The 16,548-nt window shown below is 28.9% G+C and overlaps 4 protein-coding genes across 5 annotated transcripts; all 4 read right to left on the bottom strand.

Moving 5' to 3' along the window:
* Positions 1-2,160: 2,160 nt before the first annotated feature.
* On the bottom strand, positions 2,161-4,743 carry LOAG_06809 (hypothetical protein; the record flags this gene model as incomplete). Its single annotated transcript, XM_003142345.2, has 7 exons — positions 2,161-2,435; positions 2,685-2,844; positions 3,129-3,254; positions 3,538-3,680; positions 3,998-4,204; positions 4,480-4,653; positions 4,725-4,743. The coding sequence occupies 7 exons, from the start codon at positions 4,741-4,743 to the stop codon at positions 2,281-2,283; spliced, it is 984 nt and encodes a 327-aa protein (XP_003142393.1). The 3' UTR covers positions 2,161-2,280.
* Positions 4,744-6,328: 1,585 nt separating this feature from the next.
* On the bottom strand, positions 6,329-6,537 carry LOAG_06810 (hypothetical protein; the record flags this gene model as incomplete). The annotated part of the gene is made up of 1 exon (XM_003142346.2): positions 6,329-6,537. Exon 1 carries the CDS (start codon positions 6,500-6,502, stop codon positions 6,329-6,331), a length of 174 nt encoding a protein of 57 aa, XP_003142394.2. The 5' UTR covers positions 6,503-6,537.
* Positions 6,538-7,733: 1,196 nt separating this feature from the next.
* LOAG_06811 lies at positions 7,734-12,128 on the bottom strand (the record flags this gene model as incomplete). Of its 2 annotated transcripts, XM_020447251.1 has the most annotated exons (9): positions 11,814-12,128; positions 10,578-10,648; positions 10,148-10,286; positions 9,768-9,895; positions 9,266-9,439; positions 8,893-8,980; positions 8,451-8,625; positions 8,143-8,371; positions 7,734-7,929 (listed from the first exon to the last, which is right to left on the bottom strand). In XM_020447251.1, the coding sequence occupies exons 3-9, from the start codon at positions 10,274-10,276 to the stop codon at positions 7,734-7,736; spliced, it is 1,119 nt and encodes a 372-aa protein (XP_020302498.1). In that variant the 5' UTR covers positions 10,277-10,286; positions 10,578-10,648; positions 11,814-12,128. The 2 variants fall into 2 exon arrangements, with proteins under 2 accessions (XP_020302498.1, XP_020305779.1); XM_020447252.1 differs by lacking the exon at positions 10,578-10,648.
* Positions 11,840-12,222, bottom strand: LOAG_06812 (hypothetical protein; the record flags this gene model as incomplete). The annotated part of the gene is made up of 2 exons (XM_003142348.1): positions 11,840-11,912; positions 11,945-12,222. 2 exons carry the CDS (start codon positions 12,220-12,222, stop codon positions 11,840-11,842), a joined length of 351 nt encoding a protein of 116 aa, XP_003142396.1.
* Positions 12,223-16,548: the final 4,326 nt, after the last annotated feature.

The raw sequence follows: 16,548 nt of genomic DNA on the forward strand, positions 1-16,548 counted from the left end.
ATATATATATATATATATATATATATATATATATATATATAAAGATATGTAAAGATATATTTTTTTTTGAAATTGAAATTTAGTGATAAATTAATTAGGTTGAAGTTTTATTCATTTCTATCGTAGAAATGAATGTATGAAATGGGGGATAACATGTAAAAATTAAATGATTTGTCTTGTTTTTTTTTTTCTTTTCTAGTCTCATCTAAACAATGCTATTAAATTCAATGAATTATATATTTCATTATCGTATAAAGAAATAAAAGTTGGCATGATAGTCATTTCAAATTACTTCATAATTAAATAGTTTAAGCCACTACTCTTTTAGAGATAATCATTATATTTGATCAATTGTTATTTCATTAACAATTATCCATTTCCAATCATCATTTCATATTAAATTTGTCAAATTTCCACAAATTTTAAATGCTAGCATTACTATGAATATTATCATTTCATTGGCAGATTGATTAATAATTGTAACTCTAAAATTGCTTTATTATTAAGCTATACATTTCATTTATTTTTAGAATGAGGATTTCATTTGCATTTCGATGCTTCACTACTTGAAATGTTATCCAGAATTGTAAAAGTTATTGGGATATTTTCATAATATTTTGTAGTCTTTCTAATGATAGTTAACTATCGTTGTTATAGGTTATCTTCTCTTATCATTTATCATCTATCGAATCGTAATATCGATCTTACCTTTTAAAATCCATTATTCAAGATATTGTACTTATATTTCTTACTACCAATATTTATATTAAAGTATCTCAACTTCTTTTATTTTCACATTGTTAAGAATTTTTTTGTCATAATGCTTATACTTCTGAAAAGACAACTTGATCATATTGATATCTATCATTGATATGCAAAAATTTCCCATAAGTTAATCAAATGATTTAAATTTCAACTACCATTTTCATTTTACTTTTCCTTTTTTTTCCTTCAACATTTTACTTTAATTATGATAAACTTTTTGCATTATTTGTCACAATACATTTAATCGATCAATATTACTTCAATGATAACAGCTCTTTTCAAATCAATAATTTTTCCACATTTTCGATTTATTTTCCATTGAACTATAACAATGTTGCAATGTCAAAAATTTTCTGTGACATATATATCATTCGTTGGAATTTGTCATTCTCTTACTAACTTCTTCTTTGACAATGACAATGATCATTAGCATTGCTAATCGTTAAAATTCTAAATTTTCGAATAATTTTAAATTATCCATATAGATTGGTTAATTCATTCACATTTTTACCCATAATATCTGAGTATATGTCAGTAATACGGTAGTGATGAAAAATAACAGAGATAAGATGACAATAACTGTTATATATTAAAAATTCAACATCACCAACCACTATAATCTAAAATTTATTCATGCAACAGCATACAGGTCTCCAATTTTTTCATCATTCGTTTTTTTTTTTCATCAATCATTTGTCGGCTATGGTTTTTCTGATAATTTAAATTATTCGTTATATTTTTATAATTATTCAAGATAAGAGATGATGTTAACCTATACTGCATTGATGATAACAGTGTATATCAATGTATCAGCTAGTAATTACCTTATAATTATGAGTGGTTTGATATTTTGTAAACAAAATTATATTACTATTTGTTATTTAATTACTTATTTCATTCAATTAATTGCTTGCTTGTAAACACTTTTGTCATCTTAATCTGCTATAAAATATCAATCATTATTCTCCTTTATCATAATTAACAATGGATTCTACCTGGCTATTAGATTGATTATTTTCGTGAAGAAGTTTCTTGGCTTGTTTTTTCGTGTGATTTGACATGATTGTTATATTTAAACAAAATATTTGTTAATTTGACCTTTTCCTCCATTACTTTAATCCAAGTGACCTTTTTATTTGGCGATTTGTCAAATCATTGATGTTTTCAAATATTTTATTGTACTTTTAATCAATCAATCAATCAGTTAATCGGTTCTCAGATCAGTGATTCATTGCTTTTATAATGTTTATAATTCCCTTCTGTTCCCATTCAGTACTTTCCCTTTATTCTTTTCCTAATTTTAATGCATTGTTTTTTAGTTTATTATCAATACCTCTGATAGTTATTGTTATTATTAATGTTATTAATAATAATAATGATAATAATATTATTAATGTTTTTATTATCATTGTTATTAGCATAGTATCATTAATACTATTATCATTTATTAATAGTATTATTAATGGCACTGCTTATAAATTATATATCAGCAATTTGTATGTTTTACTCAAAAATTTATTTCATTTTCACTATTCCATTGTGATTTCCAAAGGTTTGTCCATTTTTGCGATGCCAACGTAATGATTGCTCCACTGCTTCCGATTGCTCATAAGGTGGCACAAAATCAAGTAATAAACGCAACTTACGATTGGAAAATCCTATTGACCAACCTGAAATACTGCTCTAAAATTATCAATATTATGCTTCTGACAAATTTTTTAAAATCATTAAATTGATGACAATTTATAAAAGTATGAAAAAAATTATAAGTAGAGGAAAAGTGATCCAATTAATTTACAGATAATTTAATAAATCAATCTCAATGATTTTTTATAAAAAGCAAAAAAAAACGCTTTTTTTAAAATTTAATTTAATTAATTTAATCCATTCTATCAATTTCACTTTTTCTAAATACTTACAATTGATAAATTTATTCGCCAATAATGTCAAATGGCCGTAAGAATTTTTTGGAGCAAATTTATTCAAAATTTCATAAAATATTCCCATGAAATGCGTTTGTAAATAATTTGATGTTGATATACGCTTCAAACCTTTTGCTTCCAAAAATGGTTCCATAAACTATAACAGACGTTTATTTTATTGTGAATAATTAGTATTATTAATTAGAAAGATTGTAAGGATGAGAGGATAAAATGATCTTCAAAGTGTTCTTTTCATACCTAATCTAATCTCTTCTTTGAAACGAATAAGTTGAGAACATGCAATGGAAGATAATTGATAACAATTAATTAATTAATTAATAATAGTAACAATGATAATAATAATAATAATAATAATAATAATAATTCATTCTTAATTTGCAATGAAAGATAATCGATAGTAATAATTCACTCCTAACTTACATCAATAAATCGTGTACATGGTGTACAATCCATACAAATTACCACTTCACCATTGTATCGCTCTGGATCTTCTTTCAAGCATACCATTCCACGTAACATTATCGCAGCCATATTACCCGCATAAAGCTATAAAATATTTTTTTCAAATAATTAAAACAAAGCGTTTTATGCATTGTAATTATTTCAAAATAAAGAATAAACGATCTATCATTAACTCCTGAATAATCAAAAATACAAAATTATATCACGACAAGTATCAACGTGTGTTACGTGTGTATATTGTAGACGTATGAATGTGTTAACAAATTATCACGTAAACAAAAACGTGCAAAAGATACGTAAATATCTATACAAAATGATAATGTTTAAATCGAATTTGAAAAAATAAAAGAAAAAAAACAAAACTGACGAACTGATGATGTCCTCTATTCTGATCCTGTAAATATGGGATACCACCATAAATTGCACATAATTTCAGTGCCGAATTTAGCAAATGCTTTTCACCTTCACCATAGATAAATGTTGGACGTAAAATTAGTGCATTTATTTGACCTTAAGAATTAATCTATTAAATTTAATTTAACTTCATACAGATGAACAATGAAGATTAAGTTAAATGTTGCAAGATCAAAGAATTGTAATATTGTTACAATTAATAAGCTGAGTAAATATTCATAGGTTTAGTCTTGAATAGTGATACTTTTTAAAAATTTTACTGATTTATTAAATTCAAGCTTGTGATATATACATATATATATAAATAAACCCTGTCAAACCTTTATCACATATCTCAGTAATTTTCTACTGAGAATTCACAAAAACAACAGTTTATTTCATTGTTAATTCATTTCAATTTTTAAATATCATACCCTTAGCAGCAGCTTTTCGAACGCACATTTCCGCCCGTATTTTCGATTCTCCATAAATTCCAAGCATGAAATTTTTTGGAAAACCAAGATGCACTTGCTCTGATAAGCCAAAATTATCACCAATAGGTAAATTTGCATACGCATCACTTACATAAACCAAATACGATATCTTTTGTTCATGCATAACTTTTAACAGAATTTCCGTTGCTGAATTGTTAATTTTATTCAAATTTAAATTTTATTTAAAATTAAAAAACTCAATACAAAATTCGATCCGATATTTCTTGTTTAATTTTGAATTTTTCAATTAAACTTTATATCAAGTTTCAATTTTTGTACTGAAATAAAAAAAGGAAAATCAGAAGAGGGAAATTAAACTAATTATATTTATATCAAGAATTGAAATTTCAAAAAGGAAAAAAACGCTATTTTTTAATTTATCTCAAATATTAAGAGAAACAATGAACAAATGATAATAATACCATTGGTATTATCACACCAGTACTGATCAATATGATTAATGCCATCATGTAAATATTCCAATGATTTACCAGCGCAATGAAATACGATTGTCACCGAGTTAAATGCTTTCTTAAGCGCATTTTCATCACAAATATCAAGCTGATAATGCTTTAAAGGGATATATGATGGATAATCTGTAATTGGAAATTGTTAAAATTTCCTAGGACTCAAATGATAATTTATTATATTTTTTGATTAATTATACTTTTCAATGTTTGCTGCATTCAAATTCATTCATTACATATGATTTTAGAAATATTCAAATTACAATTAAAAAAACTATTTGTAAAAAAAAATGGTGAAACTTGCTAATTAATTACTTATTATTTTAATCATTGATCAAAAGATATGTATTCACCATTGTATTTATGTAGTTTTTGTTTTTTGAATTAATAGAAAGAAACATATGCTTCATTATATTATTTTAATTAAAAACAAACAAAATACATTTTTTTTGCCATGTTAATTGAAATTTGTCATTAAAAATTTTCAATTTTTTTTTTTTTTTTTTTTTATGTATCTTAGGTAAAAAAAGGTGTTGTCAAATGGGCACATGGGCACCTTTTTATGAATGCTACTAATGCATAATATCAAAAAAAATAATCTTATCTTCACCTATGTTTACAGTTTCTAACGAGTTTTTTTTTTCCGAATGAATACCGGATCATCGAAGAAAGATAGTTGGTAAACTTGAAATTTTCCAAAACAAGGAAGCACAACATTTTAGATTTTACATTCTGATATGATCATAAAATTTGAAACATCATTTGTTTTGAAATAAAACGAAAAAAAAGACAGATGAAAAAATTTATACAAAATAAAATACTGAATGTAACTAAAGGATTTTTGTTCTTTTTTTCGGAAAAATTTAAATTTTTTTATCAAGAAGCCTTTCCATACCCGTAAAAGAAAAAGAAAAATGATTTCAAAATCCAGTTTTTATGAGTGCTTCAACAATCGATTGCTTAGTTATGTTTGTTTTCAACAGGTATTTTTTTTTTTTTTTTTTAAATAAATTTTGATTGGATTCAGATTCAGGAAGACGAAAAGCATATGACAAGTAAATGGAAAATTTCTGAATTGGGGAAGCATAAAATTTCAAATTTCATATTCTAATATAATGAAGGGATTTGAAATTTCCTTTGATTAGAAATGAGCACAAGAAATGCTCACTCGCATAATTATTAATTTTCATACAACCTGATTTATTCCTGATAAATGGTATAAAACTAAAAATGTGAAAGATTTTTGATCATAACTATGGTAATAAAAAGATAAATATGAGCCTATTTCAAATTTTATTCTATCTCAACCTAATTTTACAACTTTACGAATATATTTGATAAAATTCTAGCATTATGCATTGACTTCCGTTAACATCAACAGCATTATTCCCAATTATTTATAATTAAAAATCTTCTCGAAAATTTACAATTTAAAATCACAACCCCTAGATCCTCTCTACAGAAAATTTATAATTTAAAATTTAATATTAGTTAAGTGAAAAAAATGAAAGACCACCACTACCACTCATTTTTCGTTATGCATTGAAATTTCAACAGTTAAGTATGCCACCTAATAATTAATTAAAAACTAATAAGGCGACCATTGGGTGTTTAAACATCGAAATAGATGCTCAATAAATTAATCAATTTTCAAATAATTATATTTGTCAAAAAAAAAAAAGATTAAGAGAATGTCAGCGGACTATTATTATTTATTATTATTATTATCACTATGATTATGATTATGAAATCAATATCTAAATAACATGCAACAGGAACTAATTTCCACATATAAATTCAAAATTCAGAATAAAAAGTTGCTTGTAATACCGAGAAATTTGTTGAATGGATTCCTATCAATGGTTCGAATCTCGACAACAGCTCTTTCATGATGATCTGTCCGCTGTAAATAGGAGATTAGATGTTGCGCAAGAAATCCGCTACCACCAGTTATGGCAATAACTTCCTCAACCATCATTCTGCTACTACACTTCTTCCTTTTAGTGAATTTTCACTACTAAAATGAATGAATTGCTCCTACCGCCCAAATAGTTTGCCCTTTTCCACTCCACTTCTCATCTTTCTTTTCCCCGCCTTTCTATTTCCCTTTCAACATCACACATTTAACTATCAGATCATTTTGCTGATCGAACGAAAATATGCTCTCCATACTGCATTAATGTTAGACTTAATGACTCGAATATCGAATATGAAATGTTGCAGCACACGAATTGCAAGATACAAACCGAATTACGCAAAGTTAATTATGTGCACTTTATCACAGATATGAATAAGAATTTGGAAGTACAGAAATTACAATTCGAAAGTTGCAAAGATCGCCAAAGTCCCCTTCATTTATAATGACCAGTAAGAGCAAAGCTTTTATAATATATTTATATTTTATAATTTCATATTTATATTTTATAACATTTATAATGACCAGTAAAAGTAAGAGCATTTATAATGACCAGTAAGAGCAAAGCAGAAGTCGAAGACAGGGTGGAATTTAAAGGCACTTCGAACAGCTATCCTTTAACGATAATCGACAGTTTAAGAGGGATTAAAGCTGTTTTTAACGATAATCGTTCCAGGTAAAATTATTCTTTGGTAAACGTCCGTCAACCGTCACATTTCTTTCTATAACCATTCCGTTTTTTATTTAATTGTGCTGCTTTGCTCTCCAAAACAAATCATAGCAAGTGATTATTCAGGTTCAAATCAAAGTTCATTTTTCAAAACGAGATTTCTAGACTTCACATTTAAATTCAAACCACTCGAATAAAAACGAACAAATTGAAAAAAGACACCGAGAAAAAAGAAAACAAAAAACAAAAAACAAAAACAAAACAAAACGAGAAGGGAAATAAGTACACGGCAACGACATTTGCTGGAAGTCGAAAATTTTGCAAGATTTAAAATATTGAATAATTTGGATTTTCGTGTCACGAATTGCTGTTGTCACCAGCACGTACCACATTTCACTCGTAGTTTGTCACATCCTACGCTAATCAATGTCACTTGCTGGCTTTCTTCACTTTCGTAAATCATCATTTTATAAGTTGGGGACAGAAGTCGCTAATCGATTATTATATACACTGTTTTCAACTCCGAAGAGTTATTGTAAACTGGAACGAGCTGCGAGAAATTTAGCTTAATGAATAGCCTTTTTCAGTCTTAGCTTTTTTTATAATTGATAATGTTAGCCTTTTTCAGAAAATTAACCCCATAATCTTAGCCCTTTTCAGTAAATCGACCGCATAATCCTGAATACATCCTTGGAACCACCACTTTTTGATATTCGGAATTATTCGAGGCCTAGCAATGCCACGATGAAGATATTTGCATAATTCACAGTAACTGCTTACGCCGAAAGTTTTCTGATAATGTCTCGTCCATTCAAAATAACTGAAAGTCGAGAGAAAGGCCATGAAATAGAATGCAAACAATGCAGTGATAATTTAAACAAACAATCCAGGAAGTAAATCATAATGCCACTTCATCATTGCATCTTTTTGGATACTGTCCGATATCTTTCATCATTTGATTTGTGAGGAAAAAAAGCACTATTATTTAAAATGCTTTCTTGGAATTACTATTACAGCATTTAAGACATTGTACCTCAGATAGGCCGTGCTATTATTTGATAAATATTGCAGATATTCTGCTAGTTCACGTGGAGATGTGAAGTCATCTGCAGCAATGAATGATCTAGGCGGTAAAATTCCTTCATAGATGGACTTTTTCAGCACTATTGGTACTAGCAACCTGACCAAACATTTGAATAGTTTCTCAGTGATATAATCACGGCATATGCTATTCTCGAATGCCAAATAGAAACGGTGCTGTGCTGCAATGTATAACAGAATGAAAAAGCTAAAAATCAGCGAGTAAAAAATTAAATCAAAAAATTAAAACGGTAAATGCACCAGCTTCTTTCACTTCGCATTCTTCATCACAAGTACTGTTGTTGCATCGTCCATGTTGCGTGATAGGTATGTATGTTCGAAGCTCTTCCACATAAAATTCACGTTTCGATCGAGTCTGACAATTTGAAACCAACTGTAAGACAGGTCGTACTTTCGCGCTGGCTATTTTCACCACCTTTTAAAAGAAAAAACTTGATAATTTTCTGCTCAATTCAAATAAACACTTTAGTGTTTTGATATTTTTCAATTTGTATTAAAAAATTTTTGTTCTGCAAATATTACGTAAAACTAATGAAATGGTTTAACAGCTGAAAACAGAAAGCTATCTCGGGAAACGGATGCCGGATTCGTACTCATCATTCAGTGAAAAACGGTGGCTTAGTTTTTCGTATTTTAAGTTATAACTTAAATCATTTTATCATATCAAAAAAAGCCAACAAACTTCACTCCAATTCCAAATTTGCTCCGACGGTGTGATATTGGTTATTTTTTTCATCATACCATACGGTATGTAAATATCGCTGTCATGTCTGTAACAACGTTAATTAAGAGTTTCTAAAAAAGTATTAACTGAAGTATTACAATTAATATCTGATTAACCCTATGAAAATAACTGTATTAAGACATTTCATTAAATTAATATTAATCCTTTCTTTATTCAGATCATTTAAAAATTTTCAGATAAATTCTGAAGTTCAGACCGAAGTGCCTGCATTTCAGCTGACATCAGATCAAGAAACCTATCCTGAATGTCCGGATTTCAACTAAAGAAAAAATTTCAACGAAACAAGTTCGCTTTAAAATGGCATGAAGACCTATATGTCATCGTTATGTTGAAATAATCATCTGCTACCAGGTCCAAGTAATTAAACGTATATAGAGGTGATTCATGCAGCACAAATACAAACAACTGCTTCGGATTCCTTGACTGAGGTAATACTTCCAAATCTCGGATGTGAAATAATACGGCTACAGCTTCTGAGAGTTGCCTGAAATAGTCACATCACGTTACCGTCGTATTATTATTGAAGTAGGGATACGTGCAACCGGCACAACTATATATACATATATTTGTTTATTTATTTATTTATTTAGGAAATGTTCGTCCAGTTCGAAACTCCCACGAATATTTACATCACTCAGCAATGGAACCTTCACTTCAGAAGTGAATTGTTAGGTGATTCACAGTTGATCGCCAAGTCTCTTCCCCCACAAAAAAGAAAAAAAGAAAAAGTGACTGGTATGACTATGTAAAAAGGGAATATAAAATATTATCAGTTGTCGAAATTAAGAAGTAATAGTATGAAATCCACTTACTCCTTATCATCAGTAATTGTACAGTTATAACCACAATTGCTGACATCGTGTTTAATACGCTGAGCCCAGGGATGACTGAAAAATCTTGTCCATGCAAGTATTAGTGGTGGTGATAGTGATGTACGATCCTGAAGCGGTCGATATTTCGGGATCAGTATGAAACGAAAAATGATTTTAGGGTACGAAATTCGAATTTACGATTATGTAATTTATGAGACGAAGAAATGTAAATTGCGATGAATAATCTCATTTCTACCATACTTCATTTTTTAAAGGAATGAATGGAAAAAGGGCGTCTAATAGAACTGTACAGAAAATCAAAGCTGAACTGAAAAAAGGAAAAAAAAACGCTAGAAAAGATAAACAAATAAACAACTTGCCAGTTTTGTTGTATGAAAAACTCGTTCAAAAATCAACATGTCATTCAATATTCTCCATCGTGGATACAAATAAACGATGGAAATAATAAATACTATCAAAAGACCAAGCTTTAACCATTGCAATTTCATCCTTCTTCATCTGATAGCATGAATCGATTGATTAACTTTTATAGCATGATCAATACATTCAGCAGATTCAATGACAAAAAACAATAATATTTTAAGTTTCTTTAAAAGGAAAAAAAGTTGATGTTACGGAAATTCTCGGACAAAATATGACACAAACGAAAACGAAGCGTAATTTTCGAATCAAAATAGACTTTAGTCTTGATCTCATCAAGAAAGACAAAAATTAAGCCTATAAAGCTACCATTTCCGTGAATTATACAGCCGTTTAGATTTGAAAGTGTTATCAGGAATGATAACATACCTTTCATTATCAATACATTCTGTCTAACCAAACACGGCAAGATATCCAACGATCTTTTCACTTTCCTTGATCTTTAATCTATCAAATTAATCAAACAACGACTATGAACCTTTAAGAGACCACTAAGAGTTCTTTTAAATTTATGGCATGCCTGCTGCTATTTTTATACTTCTCTGGGCTGACTATTTCATATAGGAGTTCAAAGAGATCTGCACAATGAATTTCAGAAATAAATTCGAAATTTATTGAAGTGATAATAACAAGTAATGCTAAGAGAGGCAATTCAACAGGTCCCAAGCAAAATTTCAAACTTTCACTTTAAAAAGTCCGAATTAGCATATTCTGTAAGTAAAAAAAAAAAAAATTCTAGGAATAATGTTTACGTTCCATTTCAGACAAAGCATGTATATGCATGTGTGTATGTATGTTTATTCTCTTGCAGTAATACTTCATGAGAATTTCAAAATATCATGACGCAGACATGTCAGTGATGCGCTTAATCAACGAAATAATTTGAAAAGCTGAATGATGAGCACGCTATAAATGAAATGTATGTCTGATGTAGAAAAATGTAATTTAACTAAGCAGAAACTAAACAATATAAAATGCAACTATCGAACGAACAAATTTCAGCAAAGTTGTAATTTCAAACCAATCCCCGCTCTGAAATGATTAAATATGTTGTTATCAAGGGAAAAAGATATCATACCAGGGTTATCTATTTCAACAGTTTTCAAAATGGATTGATTGAATTCCCTGTTAATTATTCATTTTATAATTCAAACTAAAGAATATTGCAAGCTAAATCGTCATCTCATTCTACTTTCTTTTTTTTTTAATTTCAAATAAGCTACAGTCCTGCTTTAAAAATCAAAGATAACGGTAACGTTCACATGACGATTTTGCGATATACGATCCCGATGGTGAAATACTGCTGCAAATTTTTTTTCGTAGGTATAACTAATGTCAAAATGCTTCCCATATTTCTGAAGATTTTTATGATAAGAATGATTTAAAATTTCAGACCAGAATCATCTCAATCTGGCCTATTTACCCACAGTATATTTGTTATGTATATTTCACATTCCCATGATATATTACAATAAGACACTAAATGCAGTACCAATTCCTTTCCAAACTGTATTTCTATGCGTTACAGAATTTTGTTTCTCTTTAATACAATCCTGATTTGACGCTAAAGTTGTCAGATATTTTGGTTAATCCAGTAACACTTACCGGGTAATATGCGTAAAAAGAACTGATCATGTGACCGATTCTTCGGGAGATTTCAATTCCCGGATAGCGTATGTGTGAACACTACCGTATTCGATGAAACTGCATATCCATTTAAAAGTAGAAAGAATTACTTTGTGAAACCAGAAAAATACTCACAGATAGCGATATCGAATATTTCAGTGAAGCTGGTTGCATAGTTACGGTATACCGGTTCACATCTCCACAAAATGCCGTTTTTGAAGAATTTGGTCATGCTACTGTTTAAAGGTCTCTTCCAGAATTTTTTCAATCTGAAGTCTGTTTCACTCTGCAAATGCCTTTTTTCGACTGTGTCGTTCGTGAGTATATGTAAAACTCCTAAAAGAGTTGACACATACTCACGATTTGGCTTCCGTTTAGTTATTTTCATATTTGAGATAATCTTTAAAAAAATTGGATATAGAATCCAATAAGCAACAACATTTTGTAACAACAGAACGAATGATTAAGATTATCATTGTAAAGCTAGGAAGATCGATAACTTCAGGATCGATGAACTGTTCCTTCCAGCGGGTTAATAGTAGTTGTAATACGATTTGTGAAGTTATTAAAACTCTGGTAGATATTAATAATTATTATGGATTAGAGACAAATCTTCTCCACGGTCACTTCTTATGACGGTAGGAAAAGCCTGCGTACCTTTATGAGGTTGCTATCTAGCGGTGCATATGTCTCCGGTAGTGTCTCCCATGCCAGACAGGACTCAGCTGAAGACTCAGACAAAATGTGTCTACGGGCAAGATGGGCTCGCTAGTCTGCCGGCAACCCTTCTAAGAGAAGAAAAACCCAAGCAGATGGAGCTTGTTTAACCGTCTAAGGTCATCCATCTTAGAGAAAGGTACTTTAACAAAACCTAGATCATAAGGACTTCGCTATCGCTATCCTAGCTCGCTAGGCTTCAGCAGATAGATCCTAAGAGTAAACGATTAGGCCACTTCTGCGCACGCTGCGCCCCATATAAAAAAAAAATCCACTTAGCAGGCTCGAAGGATGCATCCACATTTGTAGCGTTTGCAGTAGGCATAAGTAGAGCCCTCCCTAAATCTTCGTACATGAAGTTTATCCATGCTCATTAGAGGCAAATATTTCAAGCATATCCTTTGATATTTAGACGTGATTTAAGCAAAAAATAGAACAGATGATGATAATTAAAATTTGATTGGAAATGCTTGAATTAGTGGGACCAGTTGATACAATTCAAAATAAACATAATACTTCATTGCTAATTTTGCTCCCTGATCTATGTAAATCATTAATTATAGTGGTAATCAATAGGTTATGATCTTCAACCATTACATCAGACTTCTTTGCTTTTGTCGTTGTTATTACGGAAAAATGAAAAGAAGTGATGAATATAATATAAAGGAAGAAACCTAAACTTCGTATTAATTCCAAACATTTAATTCAATCATACATTTCAATTTACGCAAATTATTCACAAATAATCAACTTTTCACATCGACCTATCAACGCGCGCATAATATCTTAGGGTAAGCATTACAGAAAAGAAAACATGCGGCAATCCAAAAAGCGCGCATAAAATGCATTCAAATTTTTAGCAAAATATTACACAAAATATATGCAGTATAATTGTAGCTAAATATAAACGATAACATTAAAAGAAAATGTTAAAAAAAAAAAAAAAGAAGAAAAGGGAAACCTATCGTTTAACATTCCATTCATTTCAATTCTCGACAGGAATGTAAAATTTTGATGGCACTTTCGTTCCAACTATTAGTTGACATTATTCATCTAATCGAAATGTTCCATCAACACACAACAAATGCTTTTCTCCCCGTTCCCATCCCTCTCTGCTTGACTGATAACATTATTGATTATCGAATTGTTGCATGCAAATATAATTGCAACAAAGTTGTACCACACTTTTAATGTTTACTCTTTGGTTAATAAAATTTGATTGCTTTCATCTATTAGCACTTCTGTCTTTTTTTAATTGTTTATGGCGAAAAATTTTTGAAATTTTATTAAAGGAAAGTGCAAATGGATCGATAATTTTCCCATATAATTCACAAAATTGTGCTTCACTTTTTTTTCTTTTTTTTTTTTTTTTAAAGAAATATTGAAATGTAATTCATATGAACAGACAAACGAATAAGTCTAATGAAATATAATTATCAATTATAGTATGACAGGAAATAATGAATGTTTACCTGGATATGACACAAGTAGTATGCCTATAGGCGCATTCAATAGGTTTAACAACTTCTTAGGCAATATTATTTAATCGGAAGTTTTCTCTCTTCTCTCTTCGAGAAAAATCCACTGAAATAATTACATATAATGCAGCTTATTAGTATTTGTTAATATACGTATGAGTTGAAAATATCCGCTATTAATTGGTCCATTTAGTATATTTTAAATTATATCAACGACTAAATAAGTATAATTAAATAATATTTGAAATAGTTCTAGTAAATATTTAAATGAAAAAGCCATTAATTTTAGATGATATCTAAAGATGAAGCATTAAACATTGAATTAGAATGTCATCTTCCGCATGTCTCTTTCTCTTTCTCTTGAAATCTTCATCATTTCCAAACAGGGTTAACATTATCGTTCGATTTGAAGATGATGATGAATAAATGATCTATATTTTCATCATTTACCTCAACGAAACATAACATCACTCTCTGTCGATATTCTCATTAGTCGTCACGTGAAATTACGTGAAATTACGTGAAGTATATAACATAACGTATCTTCGATGATTTGCATGAAAAAGTCTGAATGAAGCATCTTGTAACAAGTGGAATTAAAGAATGCTAAAATACTATTCCATTCTCATAATTAGTATATTTACTTAATGTAATACTAAGCGAATAGTTTACATGAATAAATTTAAGGTAAATTCAAAAATATTGAAATCAGGTGATATTTAAACTAAAAGATGTGGAAGAAAAGAACAAAAAACCAAAAATTATTTATAAAATTGAAATTTTGAGACTTTATAACAATATCTTAGTAAGTTATAATTAACTAAAATTGCAATTTCTTCATTCGAACTTTATTTCTTCCTTCTTTTATTAATTTATAATACGTTTAATCATTTCTTAACACTTCTATGATGATGAATTCAAATGATAGAAGTTCACAGATTTCCAGAAATTTCCTTTTTGCTTTAACTTTTTTTTACTTACATAATTTTATCATTTTGTCTGATCAATTTTCGCTTCCCTGTTTCTATTACTTATTCTCTAATATTGTAACAGTTTTGTTTTTCATGTAATTTTAATTTTAGTAATCCAATAGCCAAAGAAAAAGCCCTTAAAGCTAATGTTTATTTTATTTTTCATTTTATAGAAAAGAGAGCCTAAAAGAGTTATATTAAATTTGGATTAACCTAAATTCAAACAAATAGGAAAATAAAACCACAATGTATTTATATGTGCCATCATTCCTTGAAATAATGCTTTAAAGCTATCAAAATAACCGATCATCAAAAATTTTTTGCGAAGGAAAATTAAAGAATTAGAGAAAAAAACAGAAATTTTGATCCTAGTGATTATCAGAAAAAGTATTAGTCATATCGTTTGAGATATCAAAGTTGATAGACAAAAAAAAAAAAAACCCCACATCATGCATTAGGAGAAACACTCGTAAAATATCATTTGATAAAGAAAACTATTGATGAAGTTTTATAGATGGAAGCTAAAATGAATGGAAAAGAAAGTACAAAAGAAATATCTCTGTCAAAATGTCACAATAAAAGTTCGAAATGAAATAGTGTCAAATGACATTGAGAAGTAAAATGTTTTGAAAATTAGACATTTATCATGATTCACTTTACGGTATGATGTGATGAATCAAACAGACACTTCTAATTGTAATCAGTTGTTGCTCAATTCTTGTTCACCATTTTAGATGCTCATAATATTACTATTAAAGATGGATTATTGATTATTGATTTTTGGGAACAGAATATATTGAAGGTTAGACATGTAATAATGGAAAATTCTTCAGAAATATAATATTATACTTGGGGAAAACTGAATGATTTTTGACATTTTAACAATGTTATACTCCGGTCTAGTAATTCTTTCAATAAAGTATAAGAATCCTTTTTGCATTAATAATTAATACTTGTTAAGCATTATTAGCTTTCATCATTCTTTCTTCCTAAATGCTTTGCTAATATAATGGAAATGATCATAAAAGGAAATAGAAATTGGAAATGAATAATGGAAATTGGAAATTTTATAACAATGATCAAATGGAAATTTTTTGCCATTATTATGAAAAGCAATGGCTAAAATATATGCTTTTTTAAAAACGAATCCCCTCTGCATTAACAACTAACATTATTGTCAAGCATTATTAGCTTTCATCATTCTTCCTTCCTAAATGCCTTGCTAATATAATGGAAATGATCATAAAAGGAAATGGAAATCCGAAATGAATAACAGAAATTGGGAATTTTATAACAATGATCAAATGGAAATTTTCGGTCATTGAAAAAAATATTCGCTGAAATGAACTTTGACCGTTAAACTTTACGTCGAAATTCGTTAGTTGCCGAAAAACAACATATTGCGCGAACTGAGAGAAGAGATTAAGCTACTTCTAGCTGTGAAGAAAAATAGTTTTTCTTTTTTGTTTTTTCACTTTTATTTATTTATTTGTTTTTTTTTCGAGCAGTCTTGTCTGAGAAGTTAGGTGCAACTGACTTATCTTGTTG

The sequence above is a fragment of the Loa loa genome, assembly GCF_000183805.2.
Source record: "Loa loa unplaced genomic scaffold supercont3.142, whole genome shotgun sequence".
NCBI classification, from domain to species: domain Eukaryota; kingdom Metazoa; phylum Nematoda; class Chromadorea; order Rhabditida; family Onchocercidae; genus Loa; species Loa loa.